Source organism: Nelumbo nucifera, chromosome 7, assembly GCF_055504915.1.
Source record: "Nelumbo nucifera cultivar China Antique chromosome 7, China Antique-T2T, whole genome shotgun sequence".
Taxonomy (NCBI): Eukaryota; Viridiplantae; Streptophyta; class Magnoliopsida; order Proteales; family Nelumbonaceae; genus Nelumbo; species Nelumbo nucifera.
The window spans coordinates 14,231,379-14,251,329 of NC_142655.1; the positions used below are offsets into that span (position 1 = coordinate 14,231,379).

The window sequence follows — 19,951 nt, forward strand, 5'->3', positions numbered from 1 at the left end:
TAGAGAAGATGGAGGGTAGTTATGTAATTTTATCTTTCTTTCTTGTATTTTAGCAGGCGTGTACATTAGTGTACAGCTTCTTTAATTCTTTTGTAAGGGCAAATTTGTCCATTCATATTTCTTTAATATAAATACTCTCTTTTTGGATTGGTTCGATCAGATTGATCAACCCTAACAGATCTGGACTATTTGTTCTTCCCCTCGTCTCTTCACTTTCTCACAAACTAACATGGTATCAGAGCAGACTATTCTCTGATCCATTACTTTTTCTTCTAATCTGTTTGAGAGCTATCTTCATCGTTGATTGGTTCTGGACTGTTCTGATCATTCCAGGAACCAGTTTTCTGTGTTTTGTGCATCCAGCAAGAGAGATTTCATTGGATCTCTCTCGGAAGACATCCGTTTGTAGTGAAAATTAAAAGGAAGTGTCGCTTGGTCCTCTTCTTCATCCCCTGAAAGTTTCATCGAGATCAGAGAAGTATTGAGAGAGATCTATACATCTCTTCTAGGCGGCAGCAACCAGTCCTTTCTTTTTTCGACTGTGTTCTCAGTTTTCAACTATTGCTGTATCTTGGACACTTTCTTTCGACTGTAAGAGATTTTTTCTCTTGGTTTTGACTATCTTGAATTGGTTTTCTGCTTATATTCCTTGCTTCAACTACATTTTTTGCTTTGTGTTCTTACTCGACATGGGTCTGGAAAAGAATGAGATTATTTCTATTAAGTTTGATGGAAGCAACTATGCTCTCTCGAAGTTTGACTTTCTGTATTTTGTTGAAGGGAAGGGTATGTAGGGTTATATTGATGGTTCCACATCCATTCCCGATGCTGATGATATCAAAGGGCTGAAACAGTGGAAAACTGAGAATGCATAGGTTGTTTTGTGGATTATCAGTTCTGTTACTATGGATGTCAGTATTCCGATGAGGGGACTCAAATCTGCCCATGACATGTTCGAATACCTTGAAAAGGTTTATCAACAATCGAATATGTCTAGGCAATATCAGATTGAAGTTGATATTTTCTCTTATGTTCAAGGGGAGAAGCAGATTCAGGAATACTATGTTGGGTTTGTGAACCTTTGGACTGAATAGGAGTTGACTCACTTTGGGGATCTCTCTACGGACTGTTGTGTGAAAACTATGAAGAAAGAGAAACATCTCAGTAAGAGAAAGACTGCATTTTTTGATGCATCTCGGATCTAATTATGAAACCCTACACTATAGTATACTCAACAGAGAGCCTGTACAAGATCTTGATATTATACTTGGTGAGTTATTAAGAGAGGAAACTCGTCTCCTCACTTAGTCTGCACTTGATCCGAAGAAGGAACATGGAATAGATACTGTCTTCTTGGCCACTAAACAGAAGGGGAAGAAGGATTTCTCGAAGATGCAATGTTATGAACATAAGGAATGTGGACATGTGGCATCCCATTGCAAGAAGAAAAATTTCTGCGCCTACTGCAAACAGCAAGGACACATTATTGTGGAATGCCCAATCAGCCTTCTCAAGAAAGGACAACATAAGGCTTATCAAGCCTCAGTTGAACCAACTCCAACTGATACTACATCATCCTCATAAACTCACAAATCAGATGCACAGGGAAATTTGACTGAAGATAAGATTCATGAGCTCATGTCCTCAACTATTTCCTTTGTTTTTTCTGCTATTGGACTGGCTGGTAAGTCTGCTTATATGTGTTCTTCTCCTTCACACATGCGGATCATGATTCCAAGGCCTTAAACCATATGACAGTGGCCTCCTTTGGTCAGTCTTCTAATCCTTACACCTCTATCAACCACATTATTACTGCTAATGGTGATTCTCTTCCTATATGTGGGTGTGATAATTTATGTTTGTCCACTTCTAAGTCTACACCCTTACATCTTCTTAAAACCTTTTTTGTGCCTAAGTTGACTACTAGCCTTATTTCTATTGGACAACTTGTTGATGATGGTAATACTGTATTGTTTACTCGTGATGGTTGTTTTATCCAAGATCAGCATTCTGGAGAATTGAAGGGGAAGGGGCGTAGGCTTGGATGACTATTTGTTTTGGAATTTGAGAATAAGAAAGCTCCACCAGATTATTGTTTTCTATCTACTACTTCTAGTTTTTCTCCTACCTCTTGTAATAATGTGTGGCACTTGTTGATAAATCTTGTTTAACTTGCTGCTATAGCAAAAGCCATGTTTTGCCTTTTCCATCTTTTACTAAACATGCTTCTACACCTTTTTATCTTATTCACAGTGATGTGTGGTCGTCTCCAATTATTTCACGTTTGGGTTATAAATATTTTGTATTGTTTATTGATGATTGTACTCAATATATATGGGTTTACTTCCTTCGAAAGAAATCAGGGGTCTTTCCCATTTTTAAGAACTTTCATGCTATGGCTATGACCTAGTTTAAAAGCACTATAAACATGGTGAGTTTCAAACCTACCTCAAACAACATGGCATTCAGCCACAGAGATCTTGCCTAGGTACACCTTAATAGAATGGGTATCTGAGCACAAGAATCGCCACATTGCTAGTATGGTGAGATCCTTGTTACAAGACTCCCATGTTCCCATTAACTTCTGGGTGGAGGCAACCCACACTACTGTTCATCTCATCAACATTCTTCCTACTGCTATCCTTAAAAATTCTTCCCCCCATCAATCCTTGTTTCATCGTTCCCCTAATCTATCCATGCTTTGTGTCTTTGGTGGTGTCTTCTTTATCCATCTTCCTCCTCATGAATGCACTAAGCTAACAACTCAATTAGCTATGTGCGCATTCATGGGATATAGTATGGAACACAAGGGATTTCTCTATTATGATCCCGAAGTCCAAAGACTGCGCATTTCTCGTAATGTCATTTTTCTTGAGAACCTTTCGTTCTTTGCACATATTAGTAAATTGCTTGCACCATCCTTTTTTGTTCTGCACCATTTTGGCTTTGCGGGTGATCCTCCTCCCATATCTTTGCCACTTCAGGAAGCATCCAGCTCACCCACTGCCTATGCCTCCTCCACCTCTAGCATCAATGAATGGTGATTCCTCTCCACCCATCGCTGCTGTAAGTTCCTCTTCCCATCCTGTTGATTTGCCTTCATCTGTTCCTTTGCATTGATCATCTCGTGTTTCTCGTCCACCTGACAGCTATGGCTTCTTTTCTAGCCATAGCTCCTTCTCAGCTGTTCTGTCATCTATAGATATTCCTAAGTCTTACAACCAAGTTGTAGCAGTTAAGCATTGAAAAGGTGCTATGGACTTTGAGGTTCAGGCTTTATTGGAGAATGATACTTGGGAGTTAGTCACTCCTCCTCCAGATGCCTCCATCATTGGTAGCCGATGGGTTTACACAGTGAAACTTAAATTAGATGGTACTCTAGACAGATATAAAGCTCGGTTGGTTGCTCAAGGCTACAAGCAAGAATATGGAATTGACTATGATGAGACATTTGCTCCAGTGGACAAAATGACAACAATCTGTTTACTCTTGGCCATTATTGCTATTAGACAATGGAGAGTTCATTAGATGGATGTCAAGAATGCCTTTCTCCATGGACATTTACAAGAAACAATTTACATGAAACCACAACCTGGCTACTGCGATGGTCCTCATATGGTGTGTAAATTGAAGAAATCTTTATATGGTTTTAAACAAGCTCCACGAGCTTGGTTTGACCGCTTCCATACAGTGGTGTTGGAGGTTGACTTTCAGCAAAGTGCTTCGGTTACTCTCTTTTCACTCTCAAGCGAGCACAGGGGTTGACTCTTTTCTTGGTACATGTTGATGATATACTTATCACTGGAGATGATGTGGATGACACAATTTGAAGCTCCTTCTCAGCAACTCCTTCAAAATGAAGGATCTTGGGCCTGTCACCTATTTTCTTGGGCTTGAAATTTAGCGGTGTCCTCAAGGTTATTTTGTTAATCAACAGAAATATGCCTCTGATTTGGTGACACTTGCTCGCTTGACTGATTCTAAACAAGTGGATACACCTCTAGAGCTTAACCGTAAGCTAAGCAAGGATGAGGATGAGCTTCTCCCTGATGCTACTCTATATCAACAGCTTGTAGGTAGTCTTATCTGCCTAACTATGACTAGACCGAACATTTCCTATGCGGTCCAACTTGTTAGTCAGTTTGTATTTTCTCTACGTCAGCCTCACTTGTTTGCTGTTCTCCGAATCATCCGTTATGTTAAGGGCACCCTATCTCATGGCTTGTTTTTCTCATCTTCATCCTCTACCTAGCTTCAAGCTTATGCAAATGCAGATTGGGCAAGTTGTCCTGACACTTGTCGTTCCACTACTAGCTGGTGTATATTTCTTGGTGACTCTCTGATTTCTTGGAAATGCAAGAAACGACAAACCGTTTCCAAATCATCTGTAGAATCAGAGTATAGAACAATGTCCTCAGTATGCAGTGAAATAGTCTGGCTCAAAGATCTACTTCATGACTTGGACATTGATTATTCATTTGCCATCCCCTTGTTTGCTGACAACATGAGTGCAACCAAGATTGCATCCAACCTAGTATTTCATGAGCGCACTAAACATATTGAGGTGGATTGCCATTTCATTTGTGATCTTCTCCTTGCCAGTCATATCTCTCTGCCACATGTCTCCTCAGGCTTACAACTTGCAGACCTCTTCACCAAAGCTATGACCAAAGCCCGACATAATTTTCTTATAGACAAACTGATGCTTATCCCCCAACATCAGTTTGAGGGGGAGTGTAGAGAAGATGGAGGGTAGTTATGTAATTTTATCCTTCTTTCTTGTATTTTAGTAGGCATGTACATTAGTGTACAACTTCTTTAATTCTTTTTGTAGGGACAAATTTGTCCATTCATATTTCTTTAAAATAAATACTCTCTTTTTGGGTTGGTTCGATCAAATTGACCAACCCTAACAGATCTGGACTATTGTTCTTCCTCTTGTCTCTTCACTTTCTCACAAACTAACAGGAAAAACTCGGCTTCGTCGAGTAAAAGGGAAGGTACCTCTCATACATATCACAATTTATGCATTGGAACTCATTGGCAGTGATCCAAGTGCAATCGGAGTGAGGACGACCTTTCCATTTGACAAGAAACTTGCGATATCCCCCATGTTGTGTTGAAACACTTTGATCATCAATAACATCTTCAATCTCTTCCTTGGAAGTGGGGGCTGGAGGTAAGCGACCTATGAATTGGTCCATATTGGTTGTATCACCTTGATACAACGTTAAATCCTCCACATTGAACACATTACTCATACCCATATCCTTCGGCAAATCAAGTACATAAGCATTAGATCTGATTTTCTTCTTGATTTTGAAAGGACCTGAGCTTCTTATAAACACCTTTAGGGAAGCGTTCAGGCCTGGTTTGTACCATTACCATGTTCCCTTCATTAAAATCAGTAAACCTGTGTCATAGGTCAACATGGGAATTCTAGGCTTCATTGTTGGTTGGAATCTTCCTCCTAACCTCATCATGGATCTTTTTTTTTTTTTTGATCAATAACACTTTCATTAATTCATCAGTAGAAAATTTACAAGTGGAAGACAAACACACTTATCTTCCAAGAGTCACAAAGAGCTTCAAGAAAGGAAAAAAGAAAAAGACACTAACGTTACAACTTATCCCAAAACAATGAATCCCTTTCTGCCCCTTGTTTAGCTAAACCGTCAGCTAGGGAATTAGCTGATCTTTTAATCCAACATGTCTTCACTTCCATCTCCCGCACCAGCCACTTGAATTTCCTCCTCTCATTATTGTACTTCCATAAATCATTTTGATCTTTAGTCAGCCACCCTATCACCACCTCTGAATCCCCTTCAATTATGAGTTTCTTGATGTTCAATTCCTTAGCTTTCCGGACTCCTTCCATAACTGCAAAGATCTCAGCTCTAAGGGAGTCACCCACTCTAATTGGGCCTGAAACATATCAGAGATGACCCCATTTTCATCCCTAAAAACATCCCCGATCCCCGATTGTCCCGGGTTTCCCCTACTACACCCATCAAAGTTTAATTTCAAGAATCCACTAGGTGGGGGGGGGGGGTCCAAGCCACACTCATTACTAATGTGATCTGCGTGCAATTTGCAATTTCACCCCACTTCCTCAACATGTCATCCACAGTGTAATCTGTGAATAGTTCCAAAGATTTCAGCCACTGTACCGCCCTAATATGTATGATAGCCCTCAGATCTGCTGCTCCTCTCTGAGTTTTTGAGAATATCCTAGAGTTTCTTTCTTCCCACAATGTCCAACATACTGCAGCCCTTAGTCCTCTCCACATTGTCCTTCCCCTTTTTATCCGCCACCTGAAAAAGGAAGGGGAGAAAAAGCCCTGCAAGTCTGATGGGAGATTCTAGATGCATCCAAATAAGGAGAAAACCCAATCCCAAATTGACCTCGTGAAGTGGCAAGACACCAGTAGGTGAAAACCAGTCTCCCCATCTGCTTTACACAGAACACACCACTGAGGTGACAAGCAAGTATTGGGTCTCTTCTTTTGAAGTAGATCACCAGTGTTGATTCTTTCTAGATAGGTTTCCCAACAAAAACTACCAACCCTAGGGGGTATAGCTCTGCACCAAACCTCACCAACAAGGAAAGGGGGAAGGGTAGGACTGGTGGACTGATTTAAGACTTTGCAGAACGAAGCACAAGAGAAAATGTCATTAGGGGTAGGTGTCCAAATTCTAGAATCCGCCCTAGTGGGGTCTAAGATAACGTTATCAAGAAGTGCAATAAGGCTCGAAATACTGTCGAAGTCTGTGTCCCTCAAATCCCTTCTTAGACCCAAGTTCCACCCAATCCCAGAAGTGGAAGAGGACGGGGTGGTGAAAGACGAGATCGGCTCATTTTTCAGATCAGAGACACCATACAAAGACGGAAACTGATCCTTTAGAGGGGCACTCCCAACCCAAGTTTGTTCCCAAAATTTTATGGAGTTACCGGAATTCAAGTCATACCTGATATTAGGAATGAAAACTGGTAGTAGGTCATGAATGGCTTTCCAAGGAGAATTGCTTGTGATCCTAGCTCTGATTCCAGCGTCCCATCCGTTGTGCTCCAGCCCATGAATACTTGCCACTATTCTAGCCCATAGCTTCTCCTTCTCCATAGGAAACCTCCACAACCACTTCCCCAGCAGAGTCATATCCCTTCTCCTAATACTCCCCAGCCCCAAACCACCACACGACTTACTCTTACACACTATTTCCCAGCTAACTCTATGATCCCTCTTCTCTTCTCCCGGCTCCCACAGGAAATCTCTCATTAACTTCTCTAATCTGTTAGCAATCTTCACTGGGATTTTAAACACCGACATGAAGAAGATGGGTGAGTTAGCAAGCGTGGCCTTAATTAATGTAATTCTCCCGCCAAGAGAGAGGTAATTCTTTTTCCAGGATACCAATCCTTTTTCAAACCTTTCCATCACCTGATTCCAGAAGCTCTCTCTCTTGGGATTATCACCTAATGGTAATCCTAAATAGTTCAGAGGCCACCCCGTGACTTCACACCCCGGCACTTCAGCACTCTCCCTGATCTCTCCCTCCTCCAAATTCACCCCCACTACACAGCTTTTCCCAAGGTTAACCTTCAAATTGGACATTTGCTCAAACAGTTGTATCACTGACTTTAAGTTCCTGATAAACCTCACATTACCGCCTTCACAAAATAGAATCGTGTCATCAGCAAACTGTAAGTGAGTGAGGGGGGTTTCCATCCTCCCAACTCTCCAGCCTCTAATGAGCCCCCTAGAATCTGCTCTGTGAATCAGTTTCCCCAAAACCTCCGCAATTAGAATGAACAAGAAATGAGAAAGGGGGTCTCCTTGTCTTATACCCCTACTGGTTGGAAAGAAATCTACCACTGTCCCATTCACTAGCACTGTATAATGACAATTCCGGACACAACCCATGATCCACTTACACCATCTAGCCCCAAACCCGAATTTAGTTAAAACTTTCCTCAAGAAATCCCAATCCACCAAGTCATAAGCCTTTTCCAAGTCCTGCTTACAGACCACTCCCTTCTTCTTATCCCTCTTAAAGTTCTCCACACTCTCATTAGCAATTAAAATCTGATCTATAATTTGTCTTCCACTCACAAAAGCTCCTTGATAGTGTGCAATGATATCTGGCAGTACCTTCTTCAGCCTCAAAGACAACACTTTTGCAATGATCTTATACAAGCTATTAACCAAGCTAATTGGCCTAAAATCTTTCGGGTGGGATGCATCTTTCTTTTTTGGAATTAAGGCTATAAATGTAGAGTTCACACCCGGATTGACAATTCCTCTCCTGAAAAACTCCTCAAACACCCGCAAGAGATCATCTTTCAAGATATCCCAACAATCTTGATAAAAAGCCATTGTGAACCCATCCGGCCCTAGAGCTTTTGTTCTATCCATAGAAAACACTGCCTCCTTGATCTTTTCTAGATTAAAGCTTCTTTCCAACCATCTCTTGTTCTCCACCCCTACATCTGGCCAATCCAAACCTTCTACCCACACCCTTCTACTCACAGGCATTCTTAGAATAGATTTGAAGTGCTCCACACAGGCCCTGGCAATCTCCTCTTGTTGTACTAACTCAACTCCATCTACTACCAATTTGGAAATAAAGTTCTTCCTTCTCCTGCTATCTGCTAGAGAGTGAAAATACCTAGTGTTTCTGTCTCCCTCTTGCAACCATTTACACCAAGATTTTTGCCTCCAGCTAATTTCCTCCTTGTGCAGGCAGTCCTCTAACTGTCTTCTCAAGTCTCTCCTAAGATCATTGTCTTCCTCTCCAAATTCTCCCCTTTCCTCTTTAGAGTCAAGGCTTTCAATCTTATCCATTAGGTCTCCCTTTCTTTCTTCTATCTTCCCGAACTCTATCAAATTCCACTCCTTGATTCTTGCTTTCAAGAATTGTAGTTTCTTATGGAATCTCACCCCCTCCCACTCCACCAGCGGGTTACACTCGTGCCACCACTCCCTCACTTTGTTAGGAAACCCTGGATGAAGTAACCACATATTTTCAAATCTAAAGGGGTTTGGACCTCCACACCTTCTTTCCTCCTTACATAACACTATGGGCCAGTAATCCGAGGTCACCCTTGGGAGAGCTCTAGAAGCCAAGGTTCCCCAATGTTCTTCCCAATCCCAAGAGAACGGGAATCTATCCAGCTTAGAGCAAATGGGTCTAGATTGGAGATTTAACCATGTAAATGCCTTATGTGCTAGGGGAATCTCTTTAAGTTCAAAGGCATCCACAAAACTGTTAAACTTCCTCATGCTTTTTGTCACCCTTTGGTTAACCTTATTGAACTCCTCCGAGAATCACATTGAAATCACCACCCATGCACCAAGGCCCATCCCACAACCCTCTAACATCAGCCAGTTTCTCCCGTAGCTCCTTTCTCTCTCTGTAGTCATTCGGTTCGTAAACATTTGTGAGCACCCACATATAATCATCCTCTTGCTGCTTAAACTTCATGGAAACCGAGTACTTTCCGATCAACTCCTCTAGACCTTCAACCACATCCCTCTTCCACATTGTTACAATCCCCCCGGAAGCACCCCACGATGGAGCCGCCACCCAGCTAATCCCTCTGGCTTTCCATACACTCCTTGCCCACCTGTCATTAAACTCCATTCTCTTAGCCAATCCATGAAAACTTTGAACTAAAATGCCTATAAAACGTAGCCAATCCATGAAAACTTTGAACTTCATGTAGTGTGGTAGGTATAAGCCAATTAATTATGGCCTTAACCTTGTCTGGGTCAGTCTTCACACCATCAGCTGATACAACAAAACCAAGAAACACAACACTAGGCACCATAAAACAACACTTCTTTAAGTTAACATAGAGCTTCTCTTGACAGAAAACCCTCATAACTTGTTGAAGGTGGGCAACATGTGTATCACTACCCTTGCCATATAATAGTATATCATCGAAGTAAACAACAAGGAAACGACCAATAAAAGGTTGTAGTACCTGATTCATAACTCGCATAAATGTGCTAGGTGCAGTAGAGAGACCAAAGGGCATGACCAACCACTCATATAAGCCATCCTTGGTCTTGAATGCTGTCTTCCATTCATCACTGGGTTGATTCTACTCTTATGGTACCCACTCGTAAGATCTATCTTGGAGAAAATTGTTGCACCAGTCATCGTGCCAAGCATATCATCATGTCTAGGAATGGGAAACCTATACTTGATGGTGATCTTATTAATGGCTCAACTATCAACACACATACACCAAGAGCCATCCTTCTTTGGCGTCAAAAGTGCTGGAATTGCATAAGGACTAAGACTTTCTTTGATGAAACCTTTAGACAGCAATTCTTCAACTTGCCTTTTAGCATGTTCTATTGGATTCATGCCATATGCAGGCAAATTGGGAAGTGGGGACTTGGGATCCTGGAACAAAGTCGATAGCATGCTAGATGTTGCACATTGGTGGCAACTCATTTGGAAGTTCTTCCAGTGCTACATCTGAAAAATCTGACAACAACTTGTGTACTTCTGGAGGTGCATCTACAAGTGGGACAGGTGCTGTTTTCTCCACTTCTTTGGCTACTACAGCATAGATGACCCCTGTCTCTTTGCTCTCTTCCTCAAATTCCTTGGTGATCATGTTTAAAGTGAGGATTCATTATTTTAAAGAGTTGATGCAGTGGGAATTTTGGTAGATCTGCCTGATTCGAACTGCAGCTGAGTCTGATACATATCTTGGAAAGTCGGTCACAAGTTCCCTCCAGGGGGGGTTGTGTCCATGCAACACTGTTTATAGTAAACTATTGCTTTGTGGGCCTTGAATTGAATTCTTCTAGGTGCTTACAATCGTAGGGGCTGGCTTTAGTGATGGATGATATCTGTTTTTTTTGATAAAATAACATAATTGTATTGAAATAAAAGAGAGCTCCAAGCTGTCCAGAGTGGACAGAGGGGAAGGTACAAGGAACAGCTATGAGCTGAACACAACAAAGCTGTTGTGAGACCATGGTTTAATGATTGTTTTTTAGGCTTCATATTATTGCCTAACTGCTAACAAGATATGTAGGTTTACGGTCTTGGAAATTTAGTCTTAATCGTGTCCTTGTACTCTTTGCATTTAGGTTGGTGTCCTACCGATGGATGAATCAAGGGTCACAATGAAAGGCCGCCTAGGTCCAGGAATGATGATAACTGCTGATCTGCTAACTGGCCAGGTTTGTGATAAAGATGCCATTTTGGCATATCAGTTGGAATCAAATTGTGCCATTATTAGTAGTGAATATTTCCATTATACAACTTCTTTTGTTTCTTTGTTTGTTTTCTTTTATTTTTTTCACATTTATATTTTGAAATTGAACTTATTTGTTTAATTGGATGCTCAGATACTAAAATTTTCTCATATACTTTGTCTAAATGGAATATTATAGTTCTTGTCATTATTTCTCTTAGTTTTGTTAATCTTTTTTGTTGGAAGTTGTTGAGTAAATCTCTTTAGTCAATTTGTGTGTGGTGCTAATGTGGTGCCTTTACCTTTGAGGAAAAGTAGGACTTTGGTAGGCTCCTACCTGACTTTGTGAAAGTGAAGTTTTCATCTACAAGTCTGCTTACATCCCTGAGTCCCTTCTTTTGGACTGCTAAAAGAGATGAAGCCTTTTTGCGAAAATCCAATTGAGGGGTAAAAGAAAAGAAAAGAACAGAGAAGAAAAGAAAGGGGAACTCTTGCATCTAATGGATTAATTTGACTTCATCCTTGTGGAAAATTAATACAAGTGTGATGGTCTGAAGCAGTAAATTGAAGTTAAACATACAAGGCATTTATCATGTTTTTTTTTAATCAATAACAGAAATCAATTTATTAAAGGAAAAGGTAATTACAACATTTCAGGAATAGATAAAGAGGCTTAACTCTCCCGAAAAAGAACAGAAATGAAAATTACAATAAAGCCCAAACCATTTGTTCCCTTCCCACCCCCTGTTTTGCCAAAGTATCTGCAAGAGAATTTGCAGTCCTCTTCACCCACTGAAACTGAACCTCCAACATAGTTAGCCACTTAACCTCCCTCCTCTCATTTGCAAATTTTCAAAGTCCACTGTCCTTTTGTAACCAACTTTGAGTCAACAATTACTGTCTGGATGTTCAGCTCCTTTATCTTCCTTAAACCTTCCATTAATGCACATACCTCAGCTTTGAGAGAGTCACCGCTCCCAATGGGGCCTGAATACAATGTAATCACCTTCCCATTCTCATCTCTGAGCACACCACCAGCACCAGAGGGCCTTGGATTGCCCTCACTGCTGCCATCAGAATTTTCCACGTAGGACAGACAACTGAGGAAAAAGGGGCAGAATTTTCCACTTCCAGCCAGCTATTCAGCAGCATATCTGTAGAGACATCAGCAAACAGATCCAAGGACTTCAACCAATACACCACCCTAATGATTATTACTTCAATGATACCTTCTTTGTTCCTTTCCTTGTTAGAAAGGGTCCTTGAGTTCCTTTCTTCCCATAGAGTCCAGCAAATGGCAGCCCTCAGCCCCTCACACACCTCCACATGGTCCTACCCCTTTTCTTAGGCCATCCAAGGAAAGAAGTAGCAAACAAGCTTTGTATATCTAGCTGAGGGATCCACTTGGAGGGATCGACTCACCCTAGACTTCCTTGATTGGAAAAGATTGTATGAAGTTGTTGGTCTATTGTGCCAAGGACTTAAAGAAAGAAGTACAAGATAAAGCCCCGGAGGGGGACAAAGTCCAAATTCTACTATCCCTTTTTGAAGGATCCAAGATATCCCTTTTTGAAGGATCCAAGACCACCCCATTCAACATTTGAATTAGATCCACAACAGTTCCAAGTTCTGACTCCCTAAGGCCTCTTCTAAAATCCAAATCCCAATCATACCCAAAGTTTGACTCAAAAGGGATCAAAACATCAGACACTTTTCTTTGAAACGGGAGAAGGAAAATAAAGGGGGGAATTGGTCTTTCGGAAGTACATCCCCCACCCAAAGGTGTTCCCAAAATTTTACCTGATTCCTAGAGCAAAGGTCATACATGATGTACTGCAGAAAGGAAGGAAGAATGGAATGTATGGATTTCCAAGGAGAGGCTAAATTAGTCCTTGCCACGAGCCGAGAATCCCAACAGTCATCTGCCTGTTCATGAATGCTCAAGATAACCTTAGTCCACGACTTATCCCTATCCCCTCCAAACCTCCACAACCATTTCCCTAACAAGGCTTCACTTTTCTTCCAGATATTACCTAATCCCAAGCCACCCTCAGCCCCTACTCTTAGAGACTAACTCCCAGTTCACTCTATGATCTTTCCTCTCCTCCCTTGGTTCCCATAAAAAAATCTCTCATCAAATTTCCAATACTCTACTTATTTTTTCTGAGATCCAAATACAGATAGGTAATACACCAGGAAGTTAGCCAATGTAGACTTGATCAAAGTGATTCTACCACCTAGAGATAAATAATTCTTCTTCCAAGAGGCTAACCTTTTTGTGAACCTATCGATTACTGGGCTCCAAGAATTGTTATTCCTCGAATTATCCCCTAAAGGCATCCCCAAGTACATCATAGGCCACTGTGACACCACACATCCCAAAATTTCAGCCCTGTCCCTCACAACTCATTCCATGTTAATCCCTACCACACAACTCTTATGAAAATAACCTTCAAGTTTGACATTTTTTCAAATAGTTGCACTACCAACTTCAAATTTCTGACCCACCTCACATCCTCCCCTTCATAGAATACAATTTTGTCATCAGCAAACTGTAGGTGTGTAACAGGTACTTTGTCTCTTCCAACCCTCCACCCCCTCACTAAGTTCCTTGAATCTGCCCTCTTTATTAATTTCCCCTTGTCTAAGTCCCCTAGTGGCCGAAAAGTGATCCACTACAGTACCATTCACCAGGATTTAGTAATGATGTGTCTCAATACATCCTAGGATCCATTTGCACCATTTTACCCCAAAGCCAAAGCATTCATCATTTGCACTAAGAAAGACCAATCTACCATGTCTTATTCTTTCTCCAGATCCAACTTACACACAATCCTTTTCTTCCTCATTCTCCTTAGATCCTCCATTCATTCATTAGTAATTAAAATTTGGTCCACAATCTGTCCATTTCCCACAAATGCCCTTTGATTCTGTGAGATTAAATCCGGAAGCACTTCTAGACAAGACTTTAGCAATGATTTTGTACAAGCTATGAGCCAAACTGATAGGTCTATAATCTATCGGATGATTTGCTCCAATTCTCTTTGGGACCAACACAATAAAAGTTGAGTTCACCCTCGGATTTATCACCCCTCTTAAGGCATTTATCATGTTAGATGCTTAAACAATTGACTTGATGGGAACAATTTAAAATACTTTTCTTTAATAAGATGAAGTAATTTTATTAGAATATGGATAAAATCAGGTACAAGTGTCTCAGGAGAGGCACAAGCTGCAACCTCTCCACACAATCAAAACCAACAACAGATTACAACTGTGCCCAATACAAGTGTTCCCTGTTTGTTCCCTGCTTGGTTAAACTGTTAGCCATGACATTTGCTGATCTCCCCTCCCAATGTATTCTGACATACAAACTTTTTGTTAGCCACATGAATTTCTTAATTTCATTCTTTAAACACCATATCACAGACTCTGGCTTTTGTAGCCACCTCGCGACCACCTTTGAGTCTCCTATTATTAGCTGTTCCACTTCTAGCTGTACTCCAAGCTGCACCCATTGAAGGGCAGCTAGTAATTCTGCCCTAGTGGAGTTTCCCACGCCTAAGGGGCCCAAGTATATGAGAACCACATTTCCACTTTCATTCCTTAGAACCCCTCCCACCCTAGAGGGACTTGGATTACCTTGACTGCTGCCATCAAAATTTAGTTTCAAAAAGCTTTCAAGAGGGGGGGGGGGTGCCCAACTCATAAACACCCTCTTTTTTCAGAGAGGAGCAACTTGCCACTGCTGCCCAAATCCTCCAAAGATCATCAAACGAAAACTGATGAAATAAATGCACAGATTTCAACCACAAGATAGCCCTATACAAGATGCACTCCTTCAGTTCCTGTTGACTTCTCTTCTCTTGGAAAATTCTCTTGGAAAATCCTGGCATTCCTTTCTTCCCCCATTGTCCATAGCAAGGCTGCTCTTGCACACCTCCACATTATTCTTCCTCTTCAATGGTGCCAAGCAAAGGTAGATGGATAAAAAAACATACTTATTTCTACTTGCCTATTCCACCTAGGGATGGCAACGGGGCGGGTGCGGGGAGGGTTTTGTAAATTCTAGACCCTACCCGCCTTCTTAAACCTCCCAACCTGTAGCCACCCCAAAACCCGTAGTGGGTTGGATTTTGGGAATCCAAACCCTCTCCGTACATGAAAATGCAAAACCCTCCTTGACCCTACCCTAACTACATTCAAGGGTAGGGGTGGGTTGGGTTTTGAACCTGTATCCAATTTCCTATTATTTCTTGTCATATATAAGCAATAAATAAGTAAAATAACACAAACATACAACAAAGTTTATTTGATTAAGACATGTAGAAAACACATAAACTATCAATTATCCCTCACATAAAATTCAAAATATTATTAAATTCAACACCTAGTACATAAAGTTTATATGCTTTCCAACAATATGCGGGTCGGGGAGGGCTGGGTTTAACCTAATACTGTACCCTACCCATACCCGTATGGGTTGTAGAATCCCAAAACCCATCCTTCAAGAAAAAAATCCGCTCCATTGGGGAGGGTAGGGGTGGGTACCCACTAGGTAGGGTAAAAATTGCCATCCCTAATTCCACCTGCACCCAAAGATCAAGAAGAGCCAACCCCACAACTCTATAGTGACTGCACAAGACATAGCTGTCAAGGTGTCACCTAGGCAACTAGGCGCCCTTGGCTAGGTGCCTCGCCCAAACATCTTGACAGTTAGCGACTAGGATCACTAGGCACTCGCCTAGGTGACAAATATGACAAGATGGACACCTTTTATAATATCAAATATATTGTTGTATCTTATTAATGTATATGTTAAAAAGATTTTATTATATGCTATAAATATCATTTATGATTCGTTTTAATGTTTTACTATTGAAATGTAAAAGATCAAAGGGTTTTGAGGAGAGAAAAAGAAAGAAAGAAAAGAAAAAAGAGAGATGAAAGAAAGAATAGAATTATAAGGAGGTTCTTTTTTTTTATTCTCTCTCTCTAATTAAATAAAACAGAAACTCCATCGTTGTTTTTTCTATTTTTACTCTCCATGTTGAATATTTATCATATAAAGTTAATAACCTTCTTTAGCTGCTAATTGATATGAAATTTCTCTGTTAAATACTTATTATAGTAGTATTATTTTTGAAAATAATGAAATCAATATAAAAGATTTTTATCATTTTAGATGTGATGATTTGCCACTTTTTTACTGGAAATTTAATGTTCTTACTAAAGAGAATTGCTATTTATCAATTAATATACATGCTGAATGGTATATAAAACTAGGGAACTATCCAAAAATTAGTTTTTATATTATAAAATTTTTATCGCCTAGGCGACTAGGTGCCACAGTATCACCCAGAATTGCCTAGATGCCTTGAAAACTATGGACAAGAGATTATAGTACATGATAACAGTCCTCACCATGAGACCTACAAAGAGTACACCAGTTAGGTGAGATACATAGATAAGGTCTCTTCTTTTGTAGATTATCCAAGGTGTTTACTTTCCCAAAGTACACTTCCCAGCAGAATGCCAAAATCTTAGGGGAATAGGCCTACACCAAATCTCCTTAAAGGGGAAAAACTGTTGAGGAGTGTGGCAAAGGGATTTAAAAAGGGAAGCCCAAGAGAAAGTACCCAATCTGTAGTTGCAAAATATTCATATCTTGAACAAGTATTTTCATAATTAAATTATTTTAAAACTTCTCAAGATGGGCATGTCCATAGGGAAATGACCCTTTAGTAGTGTTGCTTTGATCCTGCATCTTCACCAAGTGACACATGCCTCATGACCAACTCGACCACTACTGGGTCATCTGGCTTGTACTCTGTGCCTTTAGTTTTTATCTAGATTTCCTGCTTGTGTTGTCCATAATAAGCATGGGTATGTATAAGTATGTCCTCAAAGTTCCTTGAGTTTTATATTAACAACTGGAACTTCTCATATATACCTATAAAAAACCAGAACTTCTCATATTGCAGGTCTATGAAAACACAGATGTTAAAAAGCGGGTGGCCTTATCAAATCCATATGGCAAGTGGCTAAGTGAAAATATGCGAACTTTGAAGCCTGTGAACTTTCTTTCAGCATCTGTTATGGACAAAGAAATCATCTTAAGACACCAACAGTAAGGGATATGATTTTAATAGCAGTTTTTAAGTTTCTCATTTGTGGATCCTTCTATTCTGTAACCCTCATTTCATCAATCGAGTTCTTTTATTATTCATTGATAAGAAATCAACTGTTTTTAAATGCGTATTATGGTTTTCAATGTGCTATGGCATGGTTAAGCTGAAGATGCTGCATATTTTATTTTCAGGAATGTTTTATATTTTATATCCAACTTAACCCAATTCAAGCCCATGCTTTAGTGATCTTTGAACCAAAGATGGGTGAGAATCTGGTCTTTTCTCCATGTTGTTTTGCTTTGTCCACGAAATTCAAGACTTTGAGAGAGAAGTTGAAGGTCTAGAACAAAAGTAACTCTTTCAAGGGTGGAGATCAAGCTGAAGGGACAGCTTGATGAAATTACTGAAATAAATACCAAAATAGAGTGGGACCGTTAGAGATGTGTAAAAACTGAAAATAACTGGCCAAGAATGAAAATTTCAGTATTGCCATATGAATAAGATATCTAAGATTCAAAACAAAAGCTGTTTGTCTAAAGGAAAGGGGTAAAGGGTTTTTTTCTGCATGAACACAGGTCAAGCCTCTTTCCAAACTTCTTAGTTCCTTTATAACATAACTATGCTGCCATGTCAGGTTGCTTCTTCCATTCAGCCAACCCACTACTGTTTTTAGTCACCTTCCATGATCACATTAGTGAAATTTGACACATTCCCAGCTCTAAGTATCTACAAAAATGCTTGCAATTCCACTCAAATGGAATTCCCTTGGTCAGTTGGTCTGGAAAACATGGCCTAAATAGCTCTGTGCTCATATCTAAACACCCCCATGACACCCATGCTTGAAGGCCTAGGATTGCCTTGGCTGCATCCATGAAAACTAAGCTTGATTTGATCTCCCAGGTATAGCTGTTTGCTGAAATAGAGTTGTCGAATGAGAGGAGAAGAAGAAGAAGATATGAGATGGGCGGCAGAAGTGTTCTCAGCCAGCCCTAACCTATTATATATAAGAACATTACATAATGTTACATAAATAGACCAGAATGCCCTTGATTAGTGATGGGACACCTAGTCAAAATAAACACTAAATAAGATTAGGCCCAATAACTAATGACTTAAGACCCAACAAAGATAAACATACAAATTAAGACAGCCGAACCAACACTCCCCCTCAAGCTAAGCATGGATGTCAATCATGTTTAGCTTGCCAAGTAAGTCCATGAATTTCATTGTAGCTAGCCCTTTAGTCAGAACATCTGCAATCTGCATCTCGGAGGGAGTATAAGGGATGCAGAGTTCTCCTGAGACAATTCTTTCTCTGACAAAGTGACAGTCTATCTCAATATGTTTCATTCTATCATGTTGCACTGGGTTATTTGCAATGTTGATGGCAGCCTTGTTGTCATAGTACAACCTGAGAGGACACTCAATCTTAATTCCAAGTTTACCAAGCAGGATCTTAAGCCATAAAAGTTCAGCAACACCATGAGCCATAGCTCGATATTCGGCCTCTGCACTAGATCTAGCAACCACATCCAGTCTTTTACTCCTCCATGTAACTAAATTTCCTCCAACAAAGGTGCAGTACCCAGAAGTAGACTTCCTGTCCCCAACAGAGCCAGCCCAATCTGCATCAGTATATCCTTCAACTTCAAATATCTGAGGATCCTTTCCACAGCTTTCGTGAGGGATTTTAGGAGTGCGCATGAACTGACTGACAACATGTACAGCATAAGCAATGTCAGGGCGAGTGAGGGGCAGGTAAATCAACTTCCCTACTAGCTTTTGGTATCTTTCCTTATCAAGGTAGTCCTCTCCTACTGACTCCTGTAGATCATGATTCTGTTCTATTGGAGTATCTGCTGGCCTACACCCCATCATGCCTGTCTCTTGAAGAAGATCAAGAATGTATTTCCGCTGACATATATAGATGCCCTCTTTGGATCTTGCAACTTCAATCCCAAGAAAGTATCTCAGTTGGCCCAGGTCTTTGATCTCAAATTCAGCAGCCAAGACCTCCTTTAGTCTTTTAATCTCTTCCTGATCATCCCCTGTAATTACCATATCATCCACATAGACAATAAGTGCTGTAAGTTTGCCATTTCTCTTCCTTATGAATAGGGTATGATTTGCCCCACTTTGAGTGTAACCCCCTTTCTTCATGGCCCCACATAGCTTCTCAAACCAAGCTCGAGGGGACTGCTTAAGGCCGTATAGGGCTTTTCTCAGTCTACATACCTTCTTCCCAAACCCATAACCTGGTGGAGGATCCATGAACACCTCTTCATGCAGGTCGCCATTCAAGAAAGCATTCTTCACGTCCAACTGATGTAGCTCCCATGAGAAATTTGCAGCTAATGATAATAGAACTCGGATTGTGTTGAGTTTTGCCACCGGAGCAAAGGTTTCTTTGTAGTCAATCCCTTCTTTTTGAATAAACCCTTTTGCTACCAGTCTAGCCTTGTACCTTTCAATGGACCCGTCCTCCCTATGCTTCACAGTGAACACCCACTTGCATCCAACAGTGCCTTTCCCTTCTGGTAGATCCACTAATTCCCAAGTCCCTGCTTTCATTAAGGCCTTCATTTCTTCGTCCATAGCCTCT

General features: G+C 40.6%; 1 protein-coding gene across 1 annotated transcript in view; it reads left to right on the forward strand.

The window, feature by feature from the left end:
* The window catches only part of LOC104611350 (ferredoxin-dependent glutamate synthase, chloroplastic), a 109,541-nt gene that overhangs the window by 35,966 nt on the left and 53,624 nt on the right, over positions 1–19,951 (forward strand). The window contains exons 8-9 of the mRNA XM_010278368.3: positions 11,112–11,204; positions 17,203–17,348. Coding sequence (XP_010276670.1) covers positions 11,112–11,204; positions 17,203–17,348 — 239 coding nt within the window. The remainder of the gene's footprint in view (positions 1–11,111; positions 11,205–17,202; positions 17,349–19,951) is intronic.